This window comes from Ipomoea nil, unplaced genomic scaffold (assembly GCF_001879475.1).
Source record: "Ipomoea nil cultivar Tokyo-kokei standard unplaced genomic scaffold, Asagao_1.1 scaffold0761, whole genome shotgun sequence".
Lineage (NCBI taxonomy): Eukaryota > Viridiplantae > Streptophyta > Magnoliopsida > Solanales > Convolvulaceae > Ipomoea > Ipomoea nil.
Window position 1 is genome coordinate 1,462,894 of NW_017617189.1, and position 23,452 is coordinate 1,486,345.

Sequence of the window (23,452 nt, forward strand, 5' to 3'; positions counted from 1 at the left end):
CGACGCTTCTTGTGGAAGAAGGTAAACTGCCGCTTCGGATTACCTGAGCATGTGGTCAGCGATAACGGTCGACAGTTCGACTGCCAACCCTTCGCCGATTTCTGCCAACGGCATAGTATACGCCATACTAAGGTGTCCATTGCTTACGCCCAGGCCAATGGACAAGTCGAGAATGTAAATCGTACAATCGTAGACGGAATCTGGAAAAAGCTGGAGGACATTGGAAGAAACTGGGCGGATGAGCTCGACCGAGTCCTGTGGGCCTACCGAACCACTCAGAGGCGGGCGACCGGTGAAAGTCCGTTCTCCCTAGCATATGGCTTCGAGGCCAAAGTTCCAGTAGAATTCGTCGAGCCTACCCACTGAGTTCGTAATTACACAGATGAAGGAAACAAGGAGAGCCTCAGGATTGAAAAGAACTTCTTGGAAGAGCGAAGGGAAGCCACGCATGCTCGTATGGTGGAATATCAGCAGGCCGTAAAGAGATATCGGAATCGGAGGATTCACCCACGAACCTTTCAAGTAGGCGACCTCGTGCTACGAGATCAACAGACGAGCCAGCCGACGGAAGGAGGAAAGTTCCCGATCAAGTGGGAAGGACCTTATCGCATTGCCGCTGTGGTCCAAGCCGGCACATATAAACTAGAGACATTGAAGGGGAAGCTCATTGACCGGATCTAGAACGTGATCCACTTGAAGAAGTTCTATTAGTGAGTTCAAGGTCTATTGGCAAAAGGTTAGCCCGTGTATTCACCTAAGGTTCAACTTTGAATAAAATACCGACACTTTCCACATCTTGAAAGCAGTTTATGAGAAAAGAAAAAGCCTAAAGGGTCGCCTTGACTGAGGAACTCGGCGAGAAAAGATAGGAAACAAGGGCCCAAACCCTTAGACGTTTCCAAGAAAAAGCCAAAAGGAGTCGCCTCAACTGAGGGACTCGGCGAGAAAAGATGGGAAACAAGGGCCCAGACCCTTAGACGTTTTCGAGAAAAAGCCAAAAGGAGTCGCCTCGGCTGAGGGACTCGGCGAGAAAAGATGGGAAACAAGGGCCCAGATCCTTAGACGTTTCCGAGAACAAGCCAAAAGGAGTCGCCTCGACTGAGGGACTCGACGAGAAAAGATGGGAAACAAGGGCCCAGACCCTTAGACGTTTCCGAGAAAAAGCCAAAAGGAGTCGCCTCGACTGAGGGACTCGGCGAGAAAAGATGGGAAACAAGGGCCCAGACCCTTAGACGTTTCCGAGGAAAAGCCAAAAGGAGTCGCCTCAACTGAGGGACTCGGCGAGAAAAGATGGGAAACAAGGGCCCAGACCCTTAGACGTTTCCGAGAAAAAGCCAAAAGGAGTCGCCTCGACTGAGGGACTCGGGGAGAAAGTAAAGAAACGATGGGGCACTGACCCTAAAACAGTTTCTAAGAAAAGAAAAAGCCTAAAGGGTCGCCTCGACTAAGGGACTCGGCGAGAAAGTAAAGAAACGATGGGGCACTGACCCTAAAACAGTTTCTAAGAAAATAAAAAGCCTAAAGGGTCGTCTCGACTGAGGGACTCGGCGAGAAAAGATAGGAAACAAGGGCCCAGACCCTTAGACGTTTCTAAGGAAAAGCCAAAAGGAGTCGCCTCGACTGAGGGACTCGGCGAGAAAAGATAAAAAATCAGGGCCCAGACCCTTAGGCGTTTCCATGAGAAACCCACAGGAGTCGCCTCGGCTGAGAGACTCGGCGAACCAAAAGACCCACGCACCGGGAGTTATGGGGGCGTAAGGATTCAACAGGAGCAGTCGAAAGCCATAAATAAGAAATTGCATAAAGAAAAGTACGAAGAGGAGCATTAAACAGAAAGAAATCTTCATTCATCAAAAGGCCCGAAAGGGAGGCCAGCCCTTACAAAAAGAGAAATTACTAAAAGCCCTAGACTATGGGGGAGGGGGTGTCGACATCGACTTCCTCAACTTGTTCTTCCGCCGATGTTCTAGCTGGAGGAGCAGATGATGGGTCTTTCGCTGTAGGAAGCTGTTCAGTCGAGGTCACCGGGCTCGCCACAGGAAGAGCCACTGGATCAGCAGCCGCCACGGGTGCGTCAGCAGCCGGTAGAGGATCGAGCACCGGCTTAAGACCCCAGCTCTCCAAAGTAAAGGTCGAGTCGCGGGCCAAGAGGAGGGCATGGATCTCCAACTGCGCCTCGCGAAAACCCAAGCGGTAGTCGCGCTCGCCGAGATCTAGCAGGTAGTCGTCTCCTTCTGGAGTCGCCAGCCACTCCTTTGCCAGCGCCTCTCGACGACCCTCAATTGCCAACCTCACGTCCGCTTCAAAGGCAGCCGAGTTCTTGTACTCAGCAACAGCGGTGGCAACCAAGGCAGCGGCGGCGACGGCCTTGTCTCGCTTTGTCTCCCACTGGCGGGTGATCCTCAGCAGCTCGGCAGTATGAACCTCCCTCGCCTTGGGATAAACCGCCTGTTCCTCCAGGCGAGCCTCCTCTGACTGGCGTAGACGAGTGGCGATGGAGTGCATGGTAGTCTTGAGCGCCCGCATCCGTTTCTTCAGCTACAGTTGGAAGGTGATGTTCTGGAAGGAAGGAAGGCACGTTAGTCATGATTGAGAGAGTGGAAATCAAGGTGAGACTGTCGTAGGGAGGCCTCCAGGATGTACTCATCCTGCATCTGGCTCGCCGCCTCCAAGTCCTTAGGAAGAAGGACATGCTCGGCCCAGTTTTGAACCGAGTAGCTGCCCTGCTAGATCTGGGCATTCTCTTTGAGCTCCAGTCCCAGTCGAATCTTCTTGGGAGGCGGCGTGTCTGACTGCTCCAACGGTTGCTTGGAGCTTGGGTTCTCGGTCGGAGCTGGAGGCAGAAGCCTGGAGGGAGAAACGGCAGGAGACGGTGTCAGATCCACCACATTTCGTAGTGGAGTTGGAGTCGCCCGGGGAGCCGGAGAAGGGAGTGAGGAGGAAGCTGCTTGTGCACCAGACGACCGTTGCGACAGTCGGCGTCTCATCTTTTCAGCGCGATCGGCCATGGCAGGTGTTGGAGCTTCGGCTTCGTCCGAGCTGGTGGAGTCGGAGTCGTAGGGACCTGCGTGAGAGAAAATTAAAGGGTCAGCAGTCGGATCAAATAAGGAGATCAGGGAAAGAGAAGGTTGCGAAGGGCTACCTGTGGTGGCCACGCCGGCTGGCAAAAGGCCCCGTTTCGCCATGGCCCGTACTCGAGACTAGTACTTGACAGAGTAAGGTCCAAAGCTCTTCAGGAACTTGACACCCAGGATCGCGTCTTGGGTGAAGGCAGCGCGGCGGGAGCAGGGTTTAAAGAGGGCAGCCGGCCATAGGGTAGGGAAAGTAAAGGTTGAGAAAGAAGGGCGGACGAAGAAGAAGTAGGGTTTTCAGTCCTTTATGGAGTCTGGAAGACCCTCGAATAACTGACGCCCAGGTCGGGCAGAAACTTGGATAAAACCTGGGGAGTGTGAGCCGACCTTGTTCACCGTAAATAAACATCTAAAGAGATCCAGGTCGGGCTCACAAAGCCACCAGTGACATAAATTTATGAAACAGGCGAGAAGGCGGTGTGAGTTAGGCACAAGCTAACCTGGAACCAGATTATAGTGGCGGTAGAAAAGAGAAAGAAAGGGATGGGGTGGCACTCGGAAGCCAAAGGCCACCGAGTGTAAGTGAATGCCGACGCAATCTTCCGGCGGGTCAAAAATTGACTGGCCGTCCGGCGGAAGTACGGTGGCCGCAGTGCCAAGAAGGAAACGGGCCATTTCCAGGTTCGCCTCAGTAACTAGAGAGGGAGATCCCGCCAGCCGGGGTATGGAGTCGAATTTACCCCTCGGCCGTTGAGAACCCTTGGGAATAGCCGCCACCGTCGTGAGAGGGGCTGGGCTCAGAGGAGTGACCGCCCCCGAGGATTAACGGGCCGGTTGAGATAAAGATGTCGATGGAAGACCAGACGGGATCTCCATATGACGAGGAGGAGTGGAAGAAGAAGAAGAAGATGATGAAGATGAAGATGAAGACGCAGAGGCGAGAGACTCCGCCGAGCGGCGAGAAGAAGAAGAAGAGGGAGAAGATGACATTGTACCAACCTGAATGATCTCCGGTAGGAAGAGTCGCAGGAGAATATCGAGCTTGATTTTGGGGAGTTTTTGCAGAAATTATGAGATAAAGTGAGGAGAAGAGGGAAGACGAAGTATTTAAATGGGGGAGAATCCCAAGAAGTGGCCACGTGTCATGCACCCACTGGAGAATAGCAAAGGTCGATGGGAGATGAGGGGACGTTTGCAATTAATGCCCTCGAAAAGAGGAATGACGGTTGAGGCCTACAGTTGGCCTAAGACGGCCCGCGTCTGGCCTAGACCTAGGGCGAGTAAGGATAACCCGGCTCATTGACATAAGGCCCATCGTAGGCTCTGGCCTCTGGGCTGCCTGGGTACGGGTCGAAGGTATCTAAGGTAGGACCATTGGACCAGGCCCACCAGTCGGCATAAGCAGCCCCGGATAAGCAATGCCGAGTCCATTAGTTGAATCAGGTGTCGATGTCGATTTCACATTGAACAAGTGGAAGACGAGAAAACAACAGTTTATTAATCATAAAAGATAAAGGCCCGCATCTCGGCCAAAGTTACAAGACAAAGAAAAGATAAGAGGTCACGGATCATTCTTCTCTGTTGGGCGAGCAGGAGGCGGGCTTTCCAGGAAAAGCTGAGAACGAAAGGGTGGAGGAGTCGGCTCCGGCTCCGGCACATCATCCAAGTAGACGGCAGGCTTCCTGTCATCAATCATTTGGAGGGGCTTCTCAAGGGCGCTGGGAGACATGGCCACCCCAAAAAGAGGAGGAACCTCCCACACTTCTTCCTCACCTGGTGCTGACTCCTCTATCACCGGCTTCACTGGACGCTCATCCGATTCCACGGGAATCAAGTCTAACATATCCGGCGGTACGACAATGGGATCCGAGGAGGAGTCACCCGTCAAGCGGCCACCGTTGGCAGGCCTCTTTTGCCTTAGCTTTTCCAGTCGAGCCTATTCCTTTTGGCGGATGGAGAAGCGACGATCACCGGTTCGATAACTCATGGTTGAGGTTGCTGGATCAGAAGGTGTAAGGAGTATGAGCAAAAGTAATCCCCTTATATAGCCCAAAATGGGAGCGAATATCCAGGCGAAAATTGCGAAGAGAATCATAACTGCCATCCTTTGGCAGGATTAGATAGGATTCAGGAATCTTTGTCAGAGAATGGTTCCATCATCTGCGCTTGGGAAGAGGGAGATTCGCACGTTGACTAAAAAAGCAAGATCTCCCCAGGGATACAGGAAAGATCGCGGATGTCAGACTTTAGGGTTCGTCATCTGGCCGACTCAGAGACCAGTCGACCAGTAAGCTTGGGCGAATGAAAAAGCGGAGATCTCGAAAAGAAATAAAAATAGTACTATTAATCAGAGAGGCGGTACGCAGATCAAGGAGCTTATTACATCAAATAAGGTAAAATATATAAATGCTCCTTTCATGGCCCTCCCTTGAAATTTCGCTGACAGACTCCGGTCAGCACAATCATTCGTCGGGAGAAGAAGGCTCATTCTGAGGGAACACCTCCTCCGATGGTCCGGCAGGAGACGGACAAAAAGAATCCCAGAAAGCCAACATAATAGGCGGCACCACCGACGCCTCATCATCCGGGTATAGCTCCAAGTATCGAGCGAAATCAGCATCGGTCATCAGATCAGTCGCCGGCCTGTCCAAATCGTCGAGTGGGATAGTGAAGGTCATGCGGAAGGATAGTTGCTCTGGGACGGCTACCTCGACAAAAGATCGGTCCTGCACAGTGACCATGGCCATGGTGGGAGGCGGCAGGTCGGCCGAGGTCGGAGTGTTCGCCACGAGAGAAGGAATGGGAGTCGGCGGCTGCAGAACAGAGGAAGTGGCACCAGTAGGAGGCCTCCGGGAGGATGGCCGAGGAGCCTTCTTTTTTCCCTCTCTTTCGGGCCTCGATCACTTAGAGGGTAGAGGATGTCGAGGCGACCCAAAGTCTATCCTCTTTCCTTTCAGGGGGGAGCGACCCATGGCTGATCAAAGAGGTGATGGAAGGTAAAGAGACCAGAGCGCTATTTATAGGATCTCCAAACAAAATGAGGAATTTAAAACGGCCCCGGCGAATCACGCAAGATGGCGAAGAATTTGGACGTTACTCGGACAATTAAATAGAAGATTTGCTGATCAAAGGGAGGAAATACTGCTAATTTCCCATACCCGAGTTAGAGGACCAGATATGAGAAAGTGAGGGACTAGTTAATGGGGTGTGGACCCCGGCCCAAGAAGAACAAGCCCAAAAGGTAGAGTCCATGAATAATTGAAGAGCCCAGAGCGGTTGAGGCACGGCCCAGCAGATAAAGGTTTGGACCAGTGGCAGGGCCCGACAGAGGCCTGGGCCGAGTCCAGGAGTAGGCCCAGAGCGGTTGAGGCACGGCGCAGCGGATAAAGGTTTGGACCAGTGGCAGGGCCCAACAGAGGCCTGGGTCGAGTCCAGGAGTCGGCCCAGGCCCAGGTTGAGAAAACGACTCGGCAGGAAGCCGTTGCTCAGCATTTACAGCAGCATTTAAGGGGTCTGACACTGGCAAATTATGCTGTGCATCCGTATGCACCATGCATGGTGCATCCGTATGCACCATGCATGGTGCATACGGATGCAAAAACGACGTCGTTTTAATAAAACGCGCGTCTCCCCTTTAAAAAAAAAAATTAGGTTCGATTCCCAGCAACAACATATGAACTAAAATTCCATAATCGATGAACTATAATTCAATAATCGATGAACTATAATTCCATAATCGATGAACTATAATTCCATAATTTAATCTATGAACTAAAAATTCCAGAATGAATGAACTAAAATTCCATAATCTATAAACTAAAATTTCAGAATCGATGAACTACAATTCCATAATCGATGAACTATAATTCCATAATCAATGAACTATAATTCCATAATCTATGAACTAAAATTCCGAACAATATAATGTTGTTGCTGGGAATCGAACTTGAATTTTTTTTAAAAGGGAGACGCGCGTTTTTTAATAAAACGACGTCGTTTTGGCATGGTGCATACGGATGCACAGCATAACTATCCCTGACCAGGCGAGCCATTGAGAGGCCCAAAAGAGCAGTTGGCCGGCCCGGTAACGGCACCAACGGCCCCAAGATGTAATTAGCCTTAAGTAGCCCTTTAATGTGCTTTAACTCGGTTAGAGGAGGGCCTACTATATAAAGGCCCCTCCGTGAATGTAAAAGAGGCGAATCCATGCCCAGATAATATAGAGACACCATTTTCTTTGCTGCTGCTATTATTGCCATTCCCCAAAACTTTTGTTGAAAGGTGAATCCACTGACCAAGGTTGTGTTGGACCTCCCTAGGCCCAAAAAATCCTAAAACCAAAAAAAAAAAAAAAAAAAAAAAAAAAAAAAAAAAAAAAAAAAAAAACTAGCTTGTATGCATTGTGCACACCAAAAGTAATAAATGTACTCTAAAATTCACTTTATAGCATATTTATGTGTAAAACATGATTTCTTTTCACTGACAAAAGAATTGAAATTCGATTATTTAAAATAAACAAATCAAAAATACTCTATAGAAGCATCAAGATCACTAGATGATACAAATTCCTTGTGATTGAAAGGCTGAGGAATGTACGGTGGAGATGCGCATCTCAACAGTGCCCAATTCACCCCATCAAAGAAGGGATGGTGTTTGATGGATGTGGCCCCCATTGTGGACCCCATCCTCTGGATGGGGTCCTTGATTAAGAGCTTTGCGATCAGATCCTTAGCTGCGCCAGGAACCACTGGATCCTTGGGGAAGTCAAGGCATCTCGCCACAATATTGGACAGTGTGAAATCGTCCTCAAGCCCTCTGAACGGCGTCGTTCCGTACAACAACTCGTAGATGAAAATCCCTAGCGTCCACCAGTCCACGGCGTTGCCGTGCCCCTCCCCCGTCACCACCTCCGGCGCCAAGTACTCGTGCGTCCCGACGAACGACATCGACCGCATGTCGATCGGCTCCGCCACCACCACCGGCCCCGCCCGCCGCCTCCTCCTCCGCTTCTGCCTGAGGCGAAAGCACGGCGCGTGCGGCGGCGCTGCACAGTACGGCAGGATGCACGTCGATTTGAAAAACGCGGTCGATTTCGCGCGGCGGTCGCCTGATTGCCGATCTGTCGCCGGAGAAGCTTGGTCGTGAACGAGCTGCGGGATCGACTTTGAGTCGTCGCACTTGAGCGAGAGATCGAAATCGGTGAGCATTATGTGACCGTCGGATCGGACGAGCACATTTTCCGGCTTTAGATCACGGTAGATGATCCCCATCATATGCAGGTATTCCAACGCAACCACCACTTCCGATGCATAGAACCTGGCAACCCTAACTTCAGTTCCACCATTATTGCATACAAACTCAATAGTTTTATATTTATTTAAGTCTAATAATTCAAGCCAATCACCTCTTATCTTGTTTTGCTGTCATTTTGATTCCACTTTCAAATAAAATTTTCAACAAGTGATCTTTTTGTAAGTAGTGAAAATAGTACTATTATTTACAAAACTTTGTGTAACATCGTCTTATAAATGTGCAAGATACCATTTAAAAAAAAATCTATTTGCACCACATTTATTGCTATTTACACAACTCTTTGATAGGTATGTTAGTTTTATATGCGGTGTAAATAAAACAACTTGTTATTTACACCACATTCTTTAAAGTTAGTCAAACTTGGAGAAAGCAACCCCTCGCTTTTTCACCGAATAAGACGAGGGTTTTTTTTTTTTAAATGTTTTTTCTTTTTAATTTTTAATTAAAAAATGATTAATGGTACATTTTAATCTTTTTACAATTTCAATGTTATTTATATATACTTTTTACTAGGGTGTTGCTATTTGTACCATCCCTAATGAAAAGTGGATGTAAATAACATTGAAATTGTAAAAATGTGAAAATTTCAACAAGTACATAACTACATAAGTGGTGTAAATAGAAAGAATATGACTATTTACATAACCTGGTCAATTGTAATTTACGAGATTCCATAATAATTTTAAAAGATTAAAATATACCATTAATAATTTTAAAAGATTAAAATGTATCATTAATAATTTTTTAATTAAAAATTAAAACACTTTTAAAAAAATCCCTTCTCACGGATAAAAATTCATGAAACAGTCTCACACAAATTCTATTTTTTTGTTTTTAAATTGTATTCGTGTGGTCAAAGTATCAAACTATCAATTATTTTATAACCAAAAAAAAAACTAAAAACTAAAAATTAAGGTAAAAACTGGTGTTAGATCGTCTCAAAGGGTCGGGTTGCATTGAATTAACATGCAAATGGCATACCTATGTGTAAATATTATACTTATTAGGAATAAATTATTTATTATTTATATGAAAAAATTTAATACTTTTAAAAAAATATATAATACTTTTATAAGTAACAAATATTTTATTCCTAATTAGTATTATATTTAAACATATAAGTATGACATTTGTACATATAAGTATAATATTGCATGTTAATTCAAATCAACTCGACCCGTCTCACAAGTGTGACCCAAAAATTAAAATGGACAATAATGCCGTTAGCTGTTTTTATGTCCCACTACAGCGTGTGTTATAACGATGGGAGACGAGACCGGCGGCGGCGTGTAAGTTAACGAAATCAAAAAATACTAACCGGACGGCGGCATCGTCGAACCGTTTTTCCGGGTGGAGTTGGCGGAGGACGTGGAGGTCTCGGCCGGGGCAGAACTCCATGACCAAGCAGAGCCACTGATCGGAGTCGAGCGTAGTGTAGAGAGTGGGCAAGAAAGGGTGGTCCAGCCTCCGCAATATCTCCATCTCCGTCCTCGCCCTGCTCTCTTTATTCCGACTCACCAGCTCCTCCTTGTCCATCACCTTCGCCGCGAACAGGCACCCCTCCGACCCCTTCAGCTCCGCCAGGTACACGGTGCCGATGTCGCCGCCGCCGAGCTTCCGGATGAAGCGGAAGTCGTCGAGGCTGAGCGCCGCGGTTTCCGATAGGACTCCGCACATGGCCGTCCAGTATGGGTCCCTGGAGGTCGCGTGCGGCTTGGTGGACGATGAAGTGAGAGCCGTCCCGGTGGCGTAAGTGGCGGTTCCCATGGCTTCCAAGGTGGTGACGGATGAGTCGTCAGACCTAGTAGTGGTTTCTTCATCATCAAGCTTGGGTGAGTCCATGGTGGTCTGTGGCGGCGGAGGTTGTGGTGAAGGGTTGTTTTGGTGGCGAATCACGACCATCACGACGGCAAGAAATCATGGGTGAATTAATCCTGGATTTAAAGGATATATATATACATGATTTATTTAATAATATACATACATAATATATGCATATATAGGCCAGGGAGTATTCACATCAACACCTTCCATCTTAAGAAAGGGTCATACTTCCGTAAGATGAGTGAGGTCGGAAAGAAAATGTAATACTAATAAGGGAAAGTGTAATATTTTAAAGAAAAAATGTAATATTTTTAAACTTTATATATAATGTTTGTGTCTCCTACCCTAATACCTTAAAAATAAAAAGACTCAAATATTTGGGTAATTTTATAATTATTACAAACTTTGAGTGCACTAAGTAATATTATAAAATGTACATACTTAATGATATAATTAAAAACATAATTTTCTAACTACACTTTTACATATAATTGAATGTACATTGTAATTTTGCATGCTACATTTTTAGAGTTGTAGTTTTAACGCACTTTTATATGTCAAATGACACACTTTGTAGTGTTGAACAATACACATTTACATGCTCACAATTGAACATTGATTTATTTAATTCGTTATATATATAAAATTGATTAAAATAGTTGTAATTATTCGCAGGAGTATATTCCTAGCATGTAAGTGGAAGGAAAGGGGGGAATGAGTGTTAGGAGCAAAGTTGGAGCTTGGTCATATTGCCGGCTGTTGGACAGAATCCGGACCCATGTTTTGGATTTCAATACCCCTAATGTTTATGGAGAAATTTTCACTACTGGAAATTCTGAAATTTCCGACCACCTGAAAGTGATCATAAATCAAGTTGAAAGTCTTGTTTCGACCACTTTTGGTATCTGGAAAAACCTTTGTTGCTATTTCTGACTACTTTTTGGACTTTTTGGTATCAACTTAATTTAAGATCATTTTCAGGTGGTCGGAAATTTCAGAATTTCCAGTAGTGTTTATGGGGATATTTGGTAAATAGTTGTTAGTTAATTGAGTTAGTGAGTTTGACTAGTTGATAGCATTAGCTGATTGTAGAAAGATGTTTAGTAAATTAGTTGTTAGCGTTTAAGCTGCTTTGAGCAGTTTTTTGAATTTTAGTGTTTTGAAATAATAAGTTGTTACAAAAAGTTAATTAATCAAATACATATATTGGTTGTTTGACCAACTCAAATAGGTGAAACGGCTAATAGTGGTCAAATAAGTCAAAATTAGCTATAAGCTAACTCTGAAAACTCCCTAGCTATAACATTGGTGTAGTTTCTATAATTCAAAAAAATTAATATATTTTAAAAAAATAAACAATTAATATTTGTACATATAAATATAGTATATAGATTGAGTTTATACCTCTAATGACCTTTTGAGTATTAGCGATTTACCAGTCGTGGTTATCTGAGTTTTAAATAACCTTCAATGGTCTTCCATGTTTTAAAAAATAACCACATGTGGTCTTTTTAGGACGTCTCGTGGTCATTTTAAACTTGGGGTTTTAAGAATTAGGATCTGGTTAATTTTTAAAATATAGAGGACCATTGGAGGTCATTTAAAACTCGGATGACCACAATTGGTAAATTGCTAATACTCGGAGGACCATTGGAGCTATTTTATCTTTATCTTTATCTTCTATATATATATATATATATATATATATATATATATATATATATATATATATATATATATATATATATATATATATATATATATATATATATATATATATATATATATATATATAAAGCAGAATCTAGTCACAAAATATTTCCCTCCAAAGTGTGAATGCATTTTGATAGAAACAGGATTAGCAAGTATGAATGCATTAATTGTATGGATAGATGTATTTATACATATTTTTTGAAGTTATTATGTGTATTTATATTTTATAATTATAGCTTTATCTCTATATCTCCATATCTCTATATGGATGGAAAAAAGTTTATTGTGTTTAAATTTATTGGTAAAGTTTTATATTTAATATAATTTGTGTATATATTCATTTAAACCTCAATTATTATAATTAATTTGACTCCACATATATAAAGAGGAGAAATTAGATATAAAATAAATATAGTTCTTACATAAATAATCTTTTTCAAATGAATAAGTTTTTTGTGGAGTTTTTCAACAAATATCGCCTGCTATTTTATTTACAAGTTTTATTTAAATACGTTAGTTATATAATTAAAGTAGTTATTTTAAATTCAAATTTCTTTCGAAAATTTTTTTAAATTCAAATAATAATACAAGTAACAATAAACTTTAAAATCAACATAATACTAGCATGATTAAACTTTTAAAAATATTAAATATTACATTGTATAGTTATACTTACATTTTTAATCAAATTAATTCTGAGCTAAGAATTCAAGTACATTTTTCTGTTTTCACAACCATTACTTTCACAACTCTCTGTATAGATGTATCCCAAAGATGCACGTAAACTGTAAAAACGTTTAAAAGATCTAAAGTAGTAGATTAATATTCAAAGTTATTTGTATTCTCGAAAAATAAATATTGTTTGATGAAGCGAAATAGATATAAAGTAACTATAAGCATAACATGTATCACATCGGACGAGACTATTTGTGCACCTGAGAACAAGCAACAGAATTCCAATAGATTTTCTTGGACTGGGGGTTGGGGGGAATTGAAATTGTGTATGGATGTCATGCGTAATTATGTTGGGAAGGAAAAAAAATGTTTGGAAAGGTACCAAAGAAAAAGAAGTGTTGGAAATTAAAGGTACGGAAACATAAGAACATGTATGACTAAAAAGTTGACTGTATGGACAGTTTTCAGTTGGCCGGTTGAAGTTTGGAAATAATAATATGAGATCGAGTTTCACCAGCAGCAGTGTGGGAGTAACATCTCAAAGTGAAGGGACTGCTTGTGCGCAATAAGTAAAAGTATCTTCTCAGATGTTCTGTAGATTCGGGGCATGGAAGCTCTTGGGATTGGAGAATTCAACATTTTAGGAACAATGTAGGACTAAAAAGTAAAAACCATGATGGAATTGGAAGTGCCATTCAAAAATGCAATGTAATCAATTGACTAATTGGTAATGGCAAGTAGCTGATGTCTTTTAGTGCTTGTAATGTTTGGGGCTGGTCGATTAGTTCAGGGGGTATTGGGGTTACTGGGTGGTAAATGAGAATACTGAAATTAAAATAGTAAAAGCGAGACAGTAAAATTAAAGAGTATTATAGTTGTTTAACAATACAATCCTCATTAGATTTTTATTTCTCCATTTAAATTTTTTTTCAACAATTTACGGTTCGGGCCCTTAGAAGAACAATATATTGGAACAATAAATTACCCCAATCACTCTAATTGATCTTTCAATGCACCCTAAAAAACACCTATTGGACCAAAACAGTAAAATTAGAGTAGTAACCGTTTAGTCGCTCTAATAGCACAACTTTCACTAAATTCTTACTTCTCTAGATAAATTTTTGCAGATGGAGCATATTGCTACAATAATTTATAGTTCGGACCCTCTAAAGAATAATTGGAATAATAACTCGATCCAATCACTCTAATTTACTCTTTCAAATGCACCCTAAAGCCACCAGTTAGAGCGAGATAGTAAAATTAGAGTAGTAACGTTGCTTAGTCGCTCTAATAAAACAACTTTCACTAGATTCTTACTTCTCTAGTTAAATTTTTGCGGTTGGAGCATATTGCTCTAACAGTTAACAGTTCGGACCCTATGAAGAATGATTGGAACAATAAATTGCCCCAATCAGTCTAATCATTCTTTCAAACACACTATAAAAAAAAGTAGTTAGAGCGAGACAGTAAAATCAAAGTAGTAATGCAGTTTAGTCTATCTAATAGCACAACTTTCACTAGATTCTTACTTCTCCCGTTTCTCTCTCACTCAATCTAATAGCACAACTTTCAATTGGAAAACACATCGCACTAACAATTTACAATTTAGACCGAACAATTGGAGCAGTAAATAAATTATCTCAATCACTTCTCCAAATACACTTTGAAAACACATGTAACTATATATATATATATATATATATATATATATATATATATATATATATATATATATATATATATATATATATATATTGGTTATTGCAGAATGTAAGTTATTTTGTTGATGTTACATATAGATATAATTTAAGAATGTGGATTTAGACTGCATATTTTACACAATTATACTAATATATATCTCAAAAATATTAGCAATAATTTAATGAATTCCATTTTGTCTGTCTGCAGAAAGATTCCAGCTAAATGCCATCCCATGCTGCAACAAGACAAAATCAATTGCCATTAAATTAAAGCCTAGCATTACAACTGGGTAGTGTTAAGGTATTCTATGTATGAAGAACATTCTGCAGATTAGACTGAAGCATTTTTGAGGTTGTGCCATATGGAGTTCAATTCTCACCTAAAAGAATTCAAATCCTCCATCCCCAAACAATTCCACCCAATCCAAAGAACAAGTCATTTCATCTTTACAGCATATATATGCCAAGAAACATTTTTTTTTAAAATCAAGTATAATAATGCAAGGTTACTGCCAGAGCACTAGTGTCCACATATTGAAATGACTAAATTAAAGTCCGAAAAAATTATACTTTTGGTTTTTGAATTATTATAGAGTAATATACCGTGGAATAGACATTGTATTATAGACATTATTTCTACTTTCAATTTAATCTCTACAAAAGCGGTATATAAGGCGTGTTAGATATACAATAGTCTAACTATATGAACCATAGTATACGAGAAACCTAACCTCGTATGATAGTGGAAGCGTAGTGTAGATCTCCAGCCATAGTTGATGTTCCTGTTGTGTTGCCTTTTAACGGTAGACCGTTAGCCATGTTTTGCCTCAGACCTGACTCAGAACCCTAGATGGTGTATTGGTGTCTACTGAGCAGTCTGAGTACCGTAACTGAATGTGCTAACAACCACCATCCTGTATCCCATCAATCCAGGATTATATTAGGCATAGAGTTTGGTTGACTAACAACTACTAGTTATTAAGTCCAACCAGACCACTTAATAAGCCTAGTCAACTTGCACCACTTAATTAAGACCCTAATATATAATATACAACATATATTATAGGGGAAAATCTTACATTCTCCCACTTGGTGCAACTACCAGCACAACCTTCATCAAAGAACAAAACACACGAATCATAGTGATATGTCCTCTATTTAATCAGAGTAGTATCCATTATGGTCACATGCATTTTAATTCTCCAACTTAGGTCCTTAATGAACAAACCCTATGTTTATTCTCGGTACCTTAAGGGATGTTTCTCAAAATACATTATGTGCACAACTGAAGGAGAAAACGCATCCAAATTGTACAAAAGAGTACACTGTATGATCTCTAAAACTTTATAAGCATGCCTTAAGTAGAGATCTCTTAATGTTAGCATAATGCTAACTATATTCCATGACTTCTTTATAAGTTAACTTTAAGTACTATCTCTAACAGCTAAGAGCTTGAAGTTGACACGTCTGTCACTCCCACTCATCAAAAATAGCCAAAAGATAGTCAAGTCACAGAAGCATTCCAATAACTTAGATAATAAACCAAAGGTCTAAGTCCATAAATTTGGAATCTTAATCATACACCATAACTTCCCAAATAACTTCAATGTTCACTTTAAATGAACTGAACATAATGAGTCTTACTTATATGTCCCACAAAATTGTTTTGAGCCTTACAACTGAAATGACCCAGGATCAATTTTGAAGAAACTAAAGGCTCTATTAAACACTGAAGAATTTATTAAATGACAGTGCACCACAAATTAAATGTTTTTGTTCTAATAAATTCCTTGGTTACAACATTTTCATAAATATGTTGCACAACCAAATATTCAATCATTTGAACTTATGAATTTATATGAACAAATACAAGATTAATACTTGTGGAATATTTGGACTTATTGTTTGACATACAATCAAATTTAGGATGTATGAAGTCAATTAAATCCATAAACTTTAGTGGAGCATCTTAATGATCTTTTTCTAAATGATCACTCCCACTGATTAAAACATTTTCAGTGAAATTAATAAAGTGAACTTAATAATATACATACTCATAATTGATTTATTGACCAACTAACAAATGAAGACATAATGCCCCACCATTAGATGGACATACTAAATAATCAATTTTTGGTTCCAATTAAAGTCCAACTAAATAATGAAGATATATTTCCCCACCATAGTTGGACATACTAAAAAAAAAACAAAATACATCTTTCAAAACCAAGTTAGAATTTGACTCAAAAGATACATTTTATCATTATTGGAATCCAAGAGGTATGTCAAATCACGTAACTTACCACAGTTAGTCCGAAGAACCGAGCAAGATTCGTGAATTAATTAATAAAAGTGGCTAAATTTTGGGAAGTGACTGAATACATGTTTTGCCAATGCAAACCATGAAACTTAGAATTATAAATAAGCTAAATTTATAAATTCTAAGAAATTGTGATAAAATTATTATCTAATGGGTTAAGGGATTTATTGACATAAAACTTGCCTGTGGGCTAAAGTTTTAATTCTATTAAATCCAATTAAGAAACCCTTATGATAATATTTTTCACAATTGCTAAAGAGCCAGAAGAATCTAGTGACATAAAACTTGCCTGTGGGCGAAAGTTTTACTCAATTAGATCTAACTGAAAATTTTTATTTATGATGAAACTATTATCAAATGAGTTGAAGAATCAAATGACATAAAACTTGCCTGTAGGCTAAAGTTTTAGTCAATAAGATTCATTCCTATCATTATGATAAAAAACTTAAGAGATCATGCTACTTTTCTTAATCCCTGTGGACAAATTAAGAAATATGATCTAAAGTTTACATCATAAAATTAGACTTCATGATAGAATTAGAAATTATTTACAAATAACCATAAAGCAAATAAATAAATTTATTTCTATCATCACTGATAAAACTACTAAACTACATTCCGATACATAATTGCCTGTGGGTTAAATTATGACCGTAGTCCAGTATTTCATCCTGATTAATCATACAAATATAACGAAATTGCCTGTGGGCTAAATTTCATCATATTACATACAATTAATCACAAATGATATGTCCAAAACTTTATGTGATCAAAATAAACCGCTTAATATATAATTTTAACAGATTAAGGATGCTGTGGCTACTCCCGAACCAAATTAAAATTATAAGATCACTAGACAATCATCAAATCCTTGCCTAAACTTTATGTGATTAAAACTTAATAATCTTAGGTAGCTGAATATGCTGTAGCTATTCCTTAATTAACCAAAATTTAAATCTTAAAAGACTTCAGTAAATTAAAGATGCTTTGGCTATTCTTTAATGAACCGAAATCAAATCACATTGGCAAGGAATACTTAAAATTTTGACAAACAGATTATACCAGATTGTGATGGGAAAATCTAAATATACTCCAAGGAAAGGTGGTTAGAGACTAAGTCTCACTGAAAACCAATTCCTTAAATAGAGTATCAATTTAAGGAGACTAGTGGCACAAGATGTTCTTAAGTCATGGCCATTAAAAATAGTATGTCTCCCCGATTCATATATACTTAATGTATAACTGTTTGGGGTATAAACCAGTAAACTGTAGGGTTCACCTATGATTAAAGCTTAAATGGTGAACTAAATTAGCGGACTAAACGTGCTTAAATCCAGGCACTACCGCAACTAAAGTTTATGCATAAGTCCAACTTAAATAGGAACTGATATAATTCCATCTCAAAGTATGCATTGCTAAAGGCATAATAAAATTGCATAATTTAAAACATAATATTATGCTTAGGACAAATATGCATAAAATTAAACATTAAACTCATATATTCCAAATAAATTGCACAACTTAAAACAATTTACAATATGGGATTTCAAAGTATAAACTTAATATTCAAACTCCAATGAGTCCAAACCAAAAGAGACCCAACATTTTGAATAACAATGTACTGAATATATACTATGAATTTCTAAACTGTAAGTCCATGGTAAAATATTTTAATGCATGAAGATCAAATTCATGAGAAATAATTGAATTTACAAATTAATTCAAACAATATCAAACCAAAAGGATATGCTATCATTTGTAAATTAAAATCTCACAAATCCTAATTACATAATTAAACTTAATATTATGCACTTAATGTGATCGAATGCATAAAACAATCTAAAGAGTATGAACCAACTAAAGGATATGAATTTAAACAAAATATTCATTTATTCATACTTAAACAAACATGGGCAATCAGAACTAAAATCATAATTCCAAGAACTAAATGAATTATGGAATTAATGGCAAAAGTCAATTGCCTAGAAAATATGTTTTTCCAAAATTACTAAATTGATTCAAAATCACTCTCCATAATCCAGTTGATAATATTATTATTATTAATGGCAAAATTGCAAATAATCAAAATAGCAATAATAGCCATAATAATATTATCACATTAAGTAGGAGACTAAATATGGAAAAACAATGGTTAAAACCGCTAACATTTATAACCGTTTTCGGATAAAATTTTGAAAGCTTAATAAAATTTGAAGTCCGAAAAATATTAATGTCCAGAAAAAATATTTTCTAAACTGGAGTATTGTCACATAAATTTATTTGGAAATAGTTCAAGGTACATATCTGAATACCATAAAAATATTAATGTTATCATTAATTAATTATTAATAGCAATAAGTAACATTATAATCGCTATTAACATTAATAATAATAACAAATCAAAGTATGGTGATGCACCTTTTAATGTTTCCATTTTTCTAAAGATAAACTATGCGACTAGTCCAAATTAGCGGTTAACTGTAACTGTAGCATTAATTATCAATAATAACCATAAAAGATAATTAATGGCTAACCTTAATGATGCAAACCGCATCTCTCCATTGCGCTAACAACGATGATGATCCACAAGAGAAGAAAAACTTCAGAATTCTCCCATCTTCACTGTCGGTGTCACTAGCCTCGATGCAGCGTCCAATGGTACATTTAAAAAATTTATTGGTAGGACTAAATTACCAACATTAATAGTCATGTAAAAAGAAGTGGTAATCATGCCAATATACCAAATATAGCAGATTACCATGAAATAATTATTATGAAGAGGTAATAAACAGGATAAGCCCCTAAACTTAATAACAGTAATTAATAATGCCGAATTTAACTTAATAAACAGCAAAACTGTAATTAAGGGATGCCAAATGCTAATCTCAATTTTACCACATAATAATTAACCATGACTATTATGATACTTAGGGAGACTAAAGTTAAGGTAATAACCAAATTACCATTATACAGACAATATACCAACTATATTGTGTTTGCCCTAAAATTAAAGACTTAATATTATCAAGACCCTGAAAAACTATTGATAGATTAAAAATTTAATCAACTTAAACAATAGTTATAGTTCTTAATGGCCAAAATAACAATTAAATCCTTAAATCCTTAATGTATCTAAACAGGCCGAGACAATAACTATAGCACTTAATCATTCAAATTAGGTTCATAAACCTCAATGACCCAAGTGAATTATAACATGAATGAAAACTGGTCTAAGTACTGAAATAGGCCTAAAATTTAATATTATTACCAACGATGAAAACTGGTCTAAGGTTGCTGTTTCCATTTTCTTTTTATTTTAGAAATAGAATTTAGTTCTCAAAAAAAAAAAAAAAAAAGAATTTCAAGACTCCAAAGGATCTATGCTAAGATCGTTTATTTACAATGGAATGGTATACAAAGTCAACAGATTTCAATGAATACAATAGGATTTATGACTACATAAACTGTTGAGAACAGTTCTAGATCTGGTCCAAGACGAACTGCTGTAGGTAATTTATTAAAAGTTATTAATGAAATTGAATATTCAGTCCCGCCCTCCATTACCGGTTCCATTACTCTTCACTCTTCAGAATCCTAGTTAATGAGAATTGGTTATGAAAGTTCACCTCATATTTCCCTAATTCACACTCCAACTCCACGATTTAGAGACTGGAAACATAAACTCGTATACCACCCATCACCAACTACCATTACGCTAATGAGTAAAATTTTAAAAATCAATACATATATAGTAAAGTTTAATGATCTATGTTTTTGGCACTAAGTCATGAATTTAGGAAGATTTAGGGTGAAAGAAAAGGAGAAATAAGAAGTGAAATTTCATTAATAACTTTGGGCAACTAAAGTTTTTGAAGATTATAGGCGAATAGTAGGGGATTATGCTGATAATCTGGGTGGTTTTGATAAATGGGTTACAATGTGGAAATTAAAGATTCCGCCTAGATGGAAGACATTCCTATAGAGAATATATGTGATATCCTACCCACCATAGAAAATTTGATTATAAAAGGGTAGAAGTGAGCCCTGCATGATTTAGCACATGGAAGTGTTATGCATGCTCTAATATCTCGTGATTATTCTAGGAGGGTTTGGAGTGTTTCACAATTACCTGTTACAAATATTGCGGTGCATTCTTTTCCCTTATGGCTTATGAGTTTTTCAACGCCTTGACAGAGGAGCAAGTAGGAATGGTGGTGGGTGTGCTCTACCATATATGGCAAGCCCGCAATTCCGCCGTTCACGGATCGCCGCGGTTGCCTTCCGCCAAGTTCACCAGCGGCAGCGGCCTACGCCGCCCTCGGCTGTGTCGACGCCCCCCACACAAGCCAGGATGAAATGTTGGGTAGATGCTGGCTACAGGCAAACCATGGGAGATGCGACGTATGGGATGGTTTTACTAGGCCACGATGGTTCTTTTATGGCGGCAAAATGTGGCAAGTTGCTTGGTGCTTTTTCGCCTCTCATGGCAGAAGCGTTAACTTGTAAGGAGGCTCTCTCATGGCTTAAGGATCACAATACACTTGAAGTGGATCTACTTACTGATTGCATGGAGCTACGGAACATCATACATTCAAGCTCAATGACTACTTTATCCCACATTGGAATGATTGCTGACCAGTGCAGGACACTTATATCGTCTTTTGATTATTGTTCTTTAAATTACATCACTAGAACTTTAAATTTAGCTGCTCATATTTTAGCTTCGTTAGCATTTGATTAGGACCAAGCTTTATACTGGGACTCTGTCCCTCCTTATTCTATTTCTATGCTCATTTAATAATGCACCATTATTATTTCAAAAAAAAAAAAAAGTTTTTGAAGATTAATGATAAATTCTGACAAATTCTTAATTTAATGAAGATATTAAATATGTCATCCTAACAATTTAGTAACCAAAACTCCAAAAGTAGTTACATCTATATTTCAAAAGTATAAATTTCTTTAAAGTTTCCCATTATCCACCCTCCTTATTTATTTATTTATTTTTCACTCATTAGTCACCTTTGTCTAGGAATCTTGTGCAGTTGTGCAAATTAGTAAGACGTAATTACTATAAATCATGTTATAAAAATCTTATAATCTAATTATACAAGCCTCAGGAACAAATTCTCAATAATAATAATAATAATAATAATAATAATAATAATAACAATAATCCTTTTATTTATGGGAAAACCCAAATGTGAGCTCTAGGTGAAACCCACATTATGACCATACCGACAAATGACCACAAAAAAATAAACCAGCTTACGTTGTTCATAGCTGACCGTCTCAAACTAAGAAAGCCAATAGACAGCTCTCATGAGAAATCAAACTTGAAACATTCAGGACTTGGAACTTATACCATGGACTAGGGTTCACAGTGCATTGTGGACTCTAGTGCATGTGTATTATGTTGTGAATTTTTGTGTCTTGTGTTATGAAATTTTGTACCTTAAGAATATGGATTATGTACCTGAAATACATTAGTAATTGTCTCATGTTATGAATTTATGTCTTGTGTTGTGAAATTCTCATGTTATGAATTTCTGTCTTGTGTTGTGAAAATAAGTAAATATATAACATGTGTATGCGTCTTGTGTTGTGATTTTTTTTTTTTTTTTTTTTGTCATGTGTTATGAAATTTTGTACTTTACGAGTATGAATTCTGTACCGCATCATTTCGATCCAGGGTCCATAATGTTATGTAAACCCTAGTCCATGATATAAATTGCCAACTTGAAAATATCAAACTAACTGTCTGATCTATTTAGTTGGGAATTAGGACAATTGTTATGCCGTGGAACCGTGTCCACCTTGCAAGGTGGACACATTCCAATGCCGTTTGAAAATTTTAGAGTAACGCTGCCGTTAGTGGCACCGTTTTCCTCCACCAATCAGATTTTTTAAAATTTAATTTGTCAAAACAACTCAGCAAGACGTTGTGAATATAGAGTTCAAATATTATGAATATAGAGTTCAAAAATTATGAATATAGAGTTCTATAATTATGGAGATAGAGTTCTGTAATTGTGAATATAGAGTTCAATAATTGTGAGTTCAAAAATTATGAACATAGAGTTCTATAATTATGAACATAGAGTTTAGTAGTTATGAACATAGAGTTCAGTAGTTATGAACATAAACTTCTAGAATTCTATAATTATGAACATGGAGTTCTATAATTATGAACATAGAGTTATGTAATTGTGAATATATAGTTCAATAATTGTGAATATTAAGTTCAAAAGTTGTGAATATGAAGTTCACAAATTATGAACATAGAGTTTTATAATTATGAACATATATAGAGTTCAGTAATTATGAACATAGACTTCTTGAAAATAAACGCTGTTAACAATAAAAGAGAGTAATTTTTTTAATTGACACGACATTATTTTTCACCAAAATAACATCGTTTTGAAACCATGTCCACTTCGTAAGATGGACACGACTCCCTAGCATAACTTGCCGGAATTAGGATTGCCCTATTATTATTAAAATCCGTAGTTTAAAACATGCGTCCTATTTTTTTGGATCAACATCTTACAAGCCCATTAATCTCCGACATTGATGGACCATCGAATTGTTGACAACTTGACCTTTAGGCAAAAATATGCTTCCACCACAATTGTTATACCGTGCACCAGGGTGCCAATCGTTATACCCTACACCTCGGCGCGCATAGCACTGTGCGTCGCGTGCCTCCCAAAGCGCGGTAGAAAGTTGTTGTGATTATGTATATTTTTTATACAATTATGTACACTCTTTTTTATACAATTATGTATATCTGAATCAGGAAATTTTTGTGTATTATGTTAAGAGTTGATGTGTAT

General features: G+C 38.4%; 1 protein-coding gene and 2 long non-coding RNA genes across 3 annotated transcripts in view; 1 reads left to right on the forward strand and 2 right to left on the reverse strand.

Annotated features, from left to right (window-relative positions):
• Positions 1–20,139, forward strand: LOC109176822. Its single transcript, XR_002053463.1, has 3 exons — positions 1–11; positions 2,082–2,084; positions 20,044–20,139. It is a non-coding gene; the product is annotated as an uncharacterized LOC109176822 (long non-coding RNA).
• On the reverse strand, positions 7,487–10,446 carry LOC109176820 (serine/threonine-protein kinase D6PKL2-like). Its single transcript, XM_019326221.1, has 2 exons — positions 9,703–10,446; positions 7,487–8,387 (listed from the first exon to the last, which is right to left on the reverse strand). The coding sequence occupies exons 1-2, from the start codon at positions 10,284–10,286 to the stop codon at positions 7,592–7,594; spliced, it is 1,380 nt and encodes a 459-aa protein (XP_019181766.1). The 5' UTR covers positions 10,287–10,446; the 3' UTR covers positions 7,487–7,591.
• LOC109176821 overlaps positions 19,978–23,452 on the reverse strand; it is a 15,244-nt gene continuing 11,769 nt past the window's right edge. Inside the window, exon 3 of the long non-coding RNA XR_002053462.1 lies at positions 19,978–20,116. This is a non-coding gene — a long non-coding RNA (uncharacterized LOC109176821). The remainder of the gene's footprint in view (positions 20,117–23,452) is intronic.

Excerpts from the sequence above, each read along its gene's own strand:
- LOC109176820 (XM_019326221.1), bottom strand. The coding sequence starts at position 10,286 with ATGGTCGTGATTCGCCACCAAAACAACCCTTCACCACAACCTCCGCCG. Across the intron at positions 8,388-9,702 it reads TTCGACGATGCCGCCGTCCG|GTTCTATGCATCGGAAGTGG; the intron begins GTTAGTATTTTT and ends TAGGGTTGCCAG.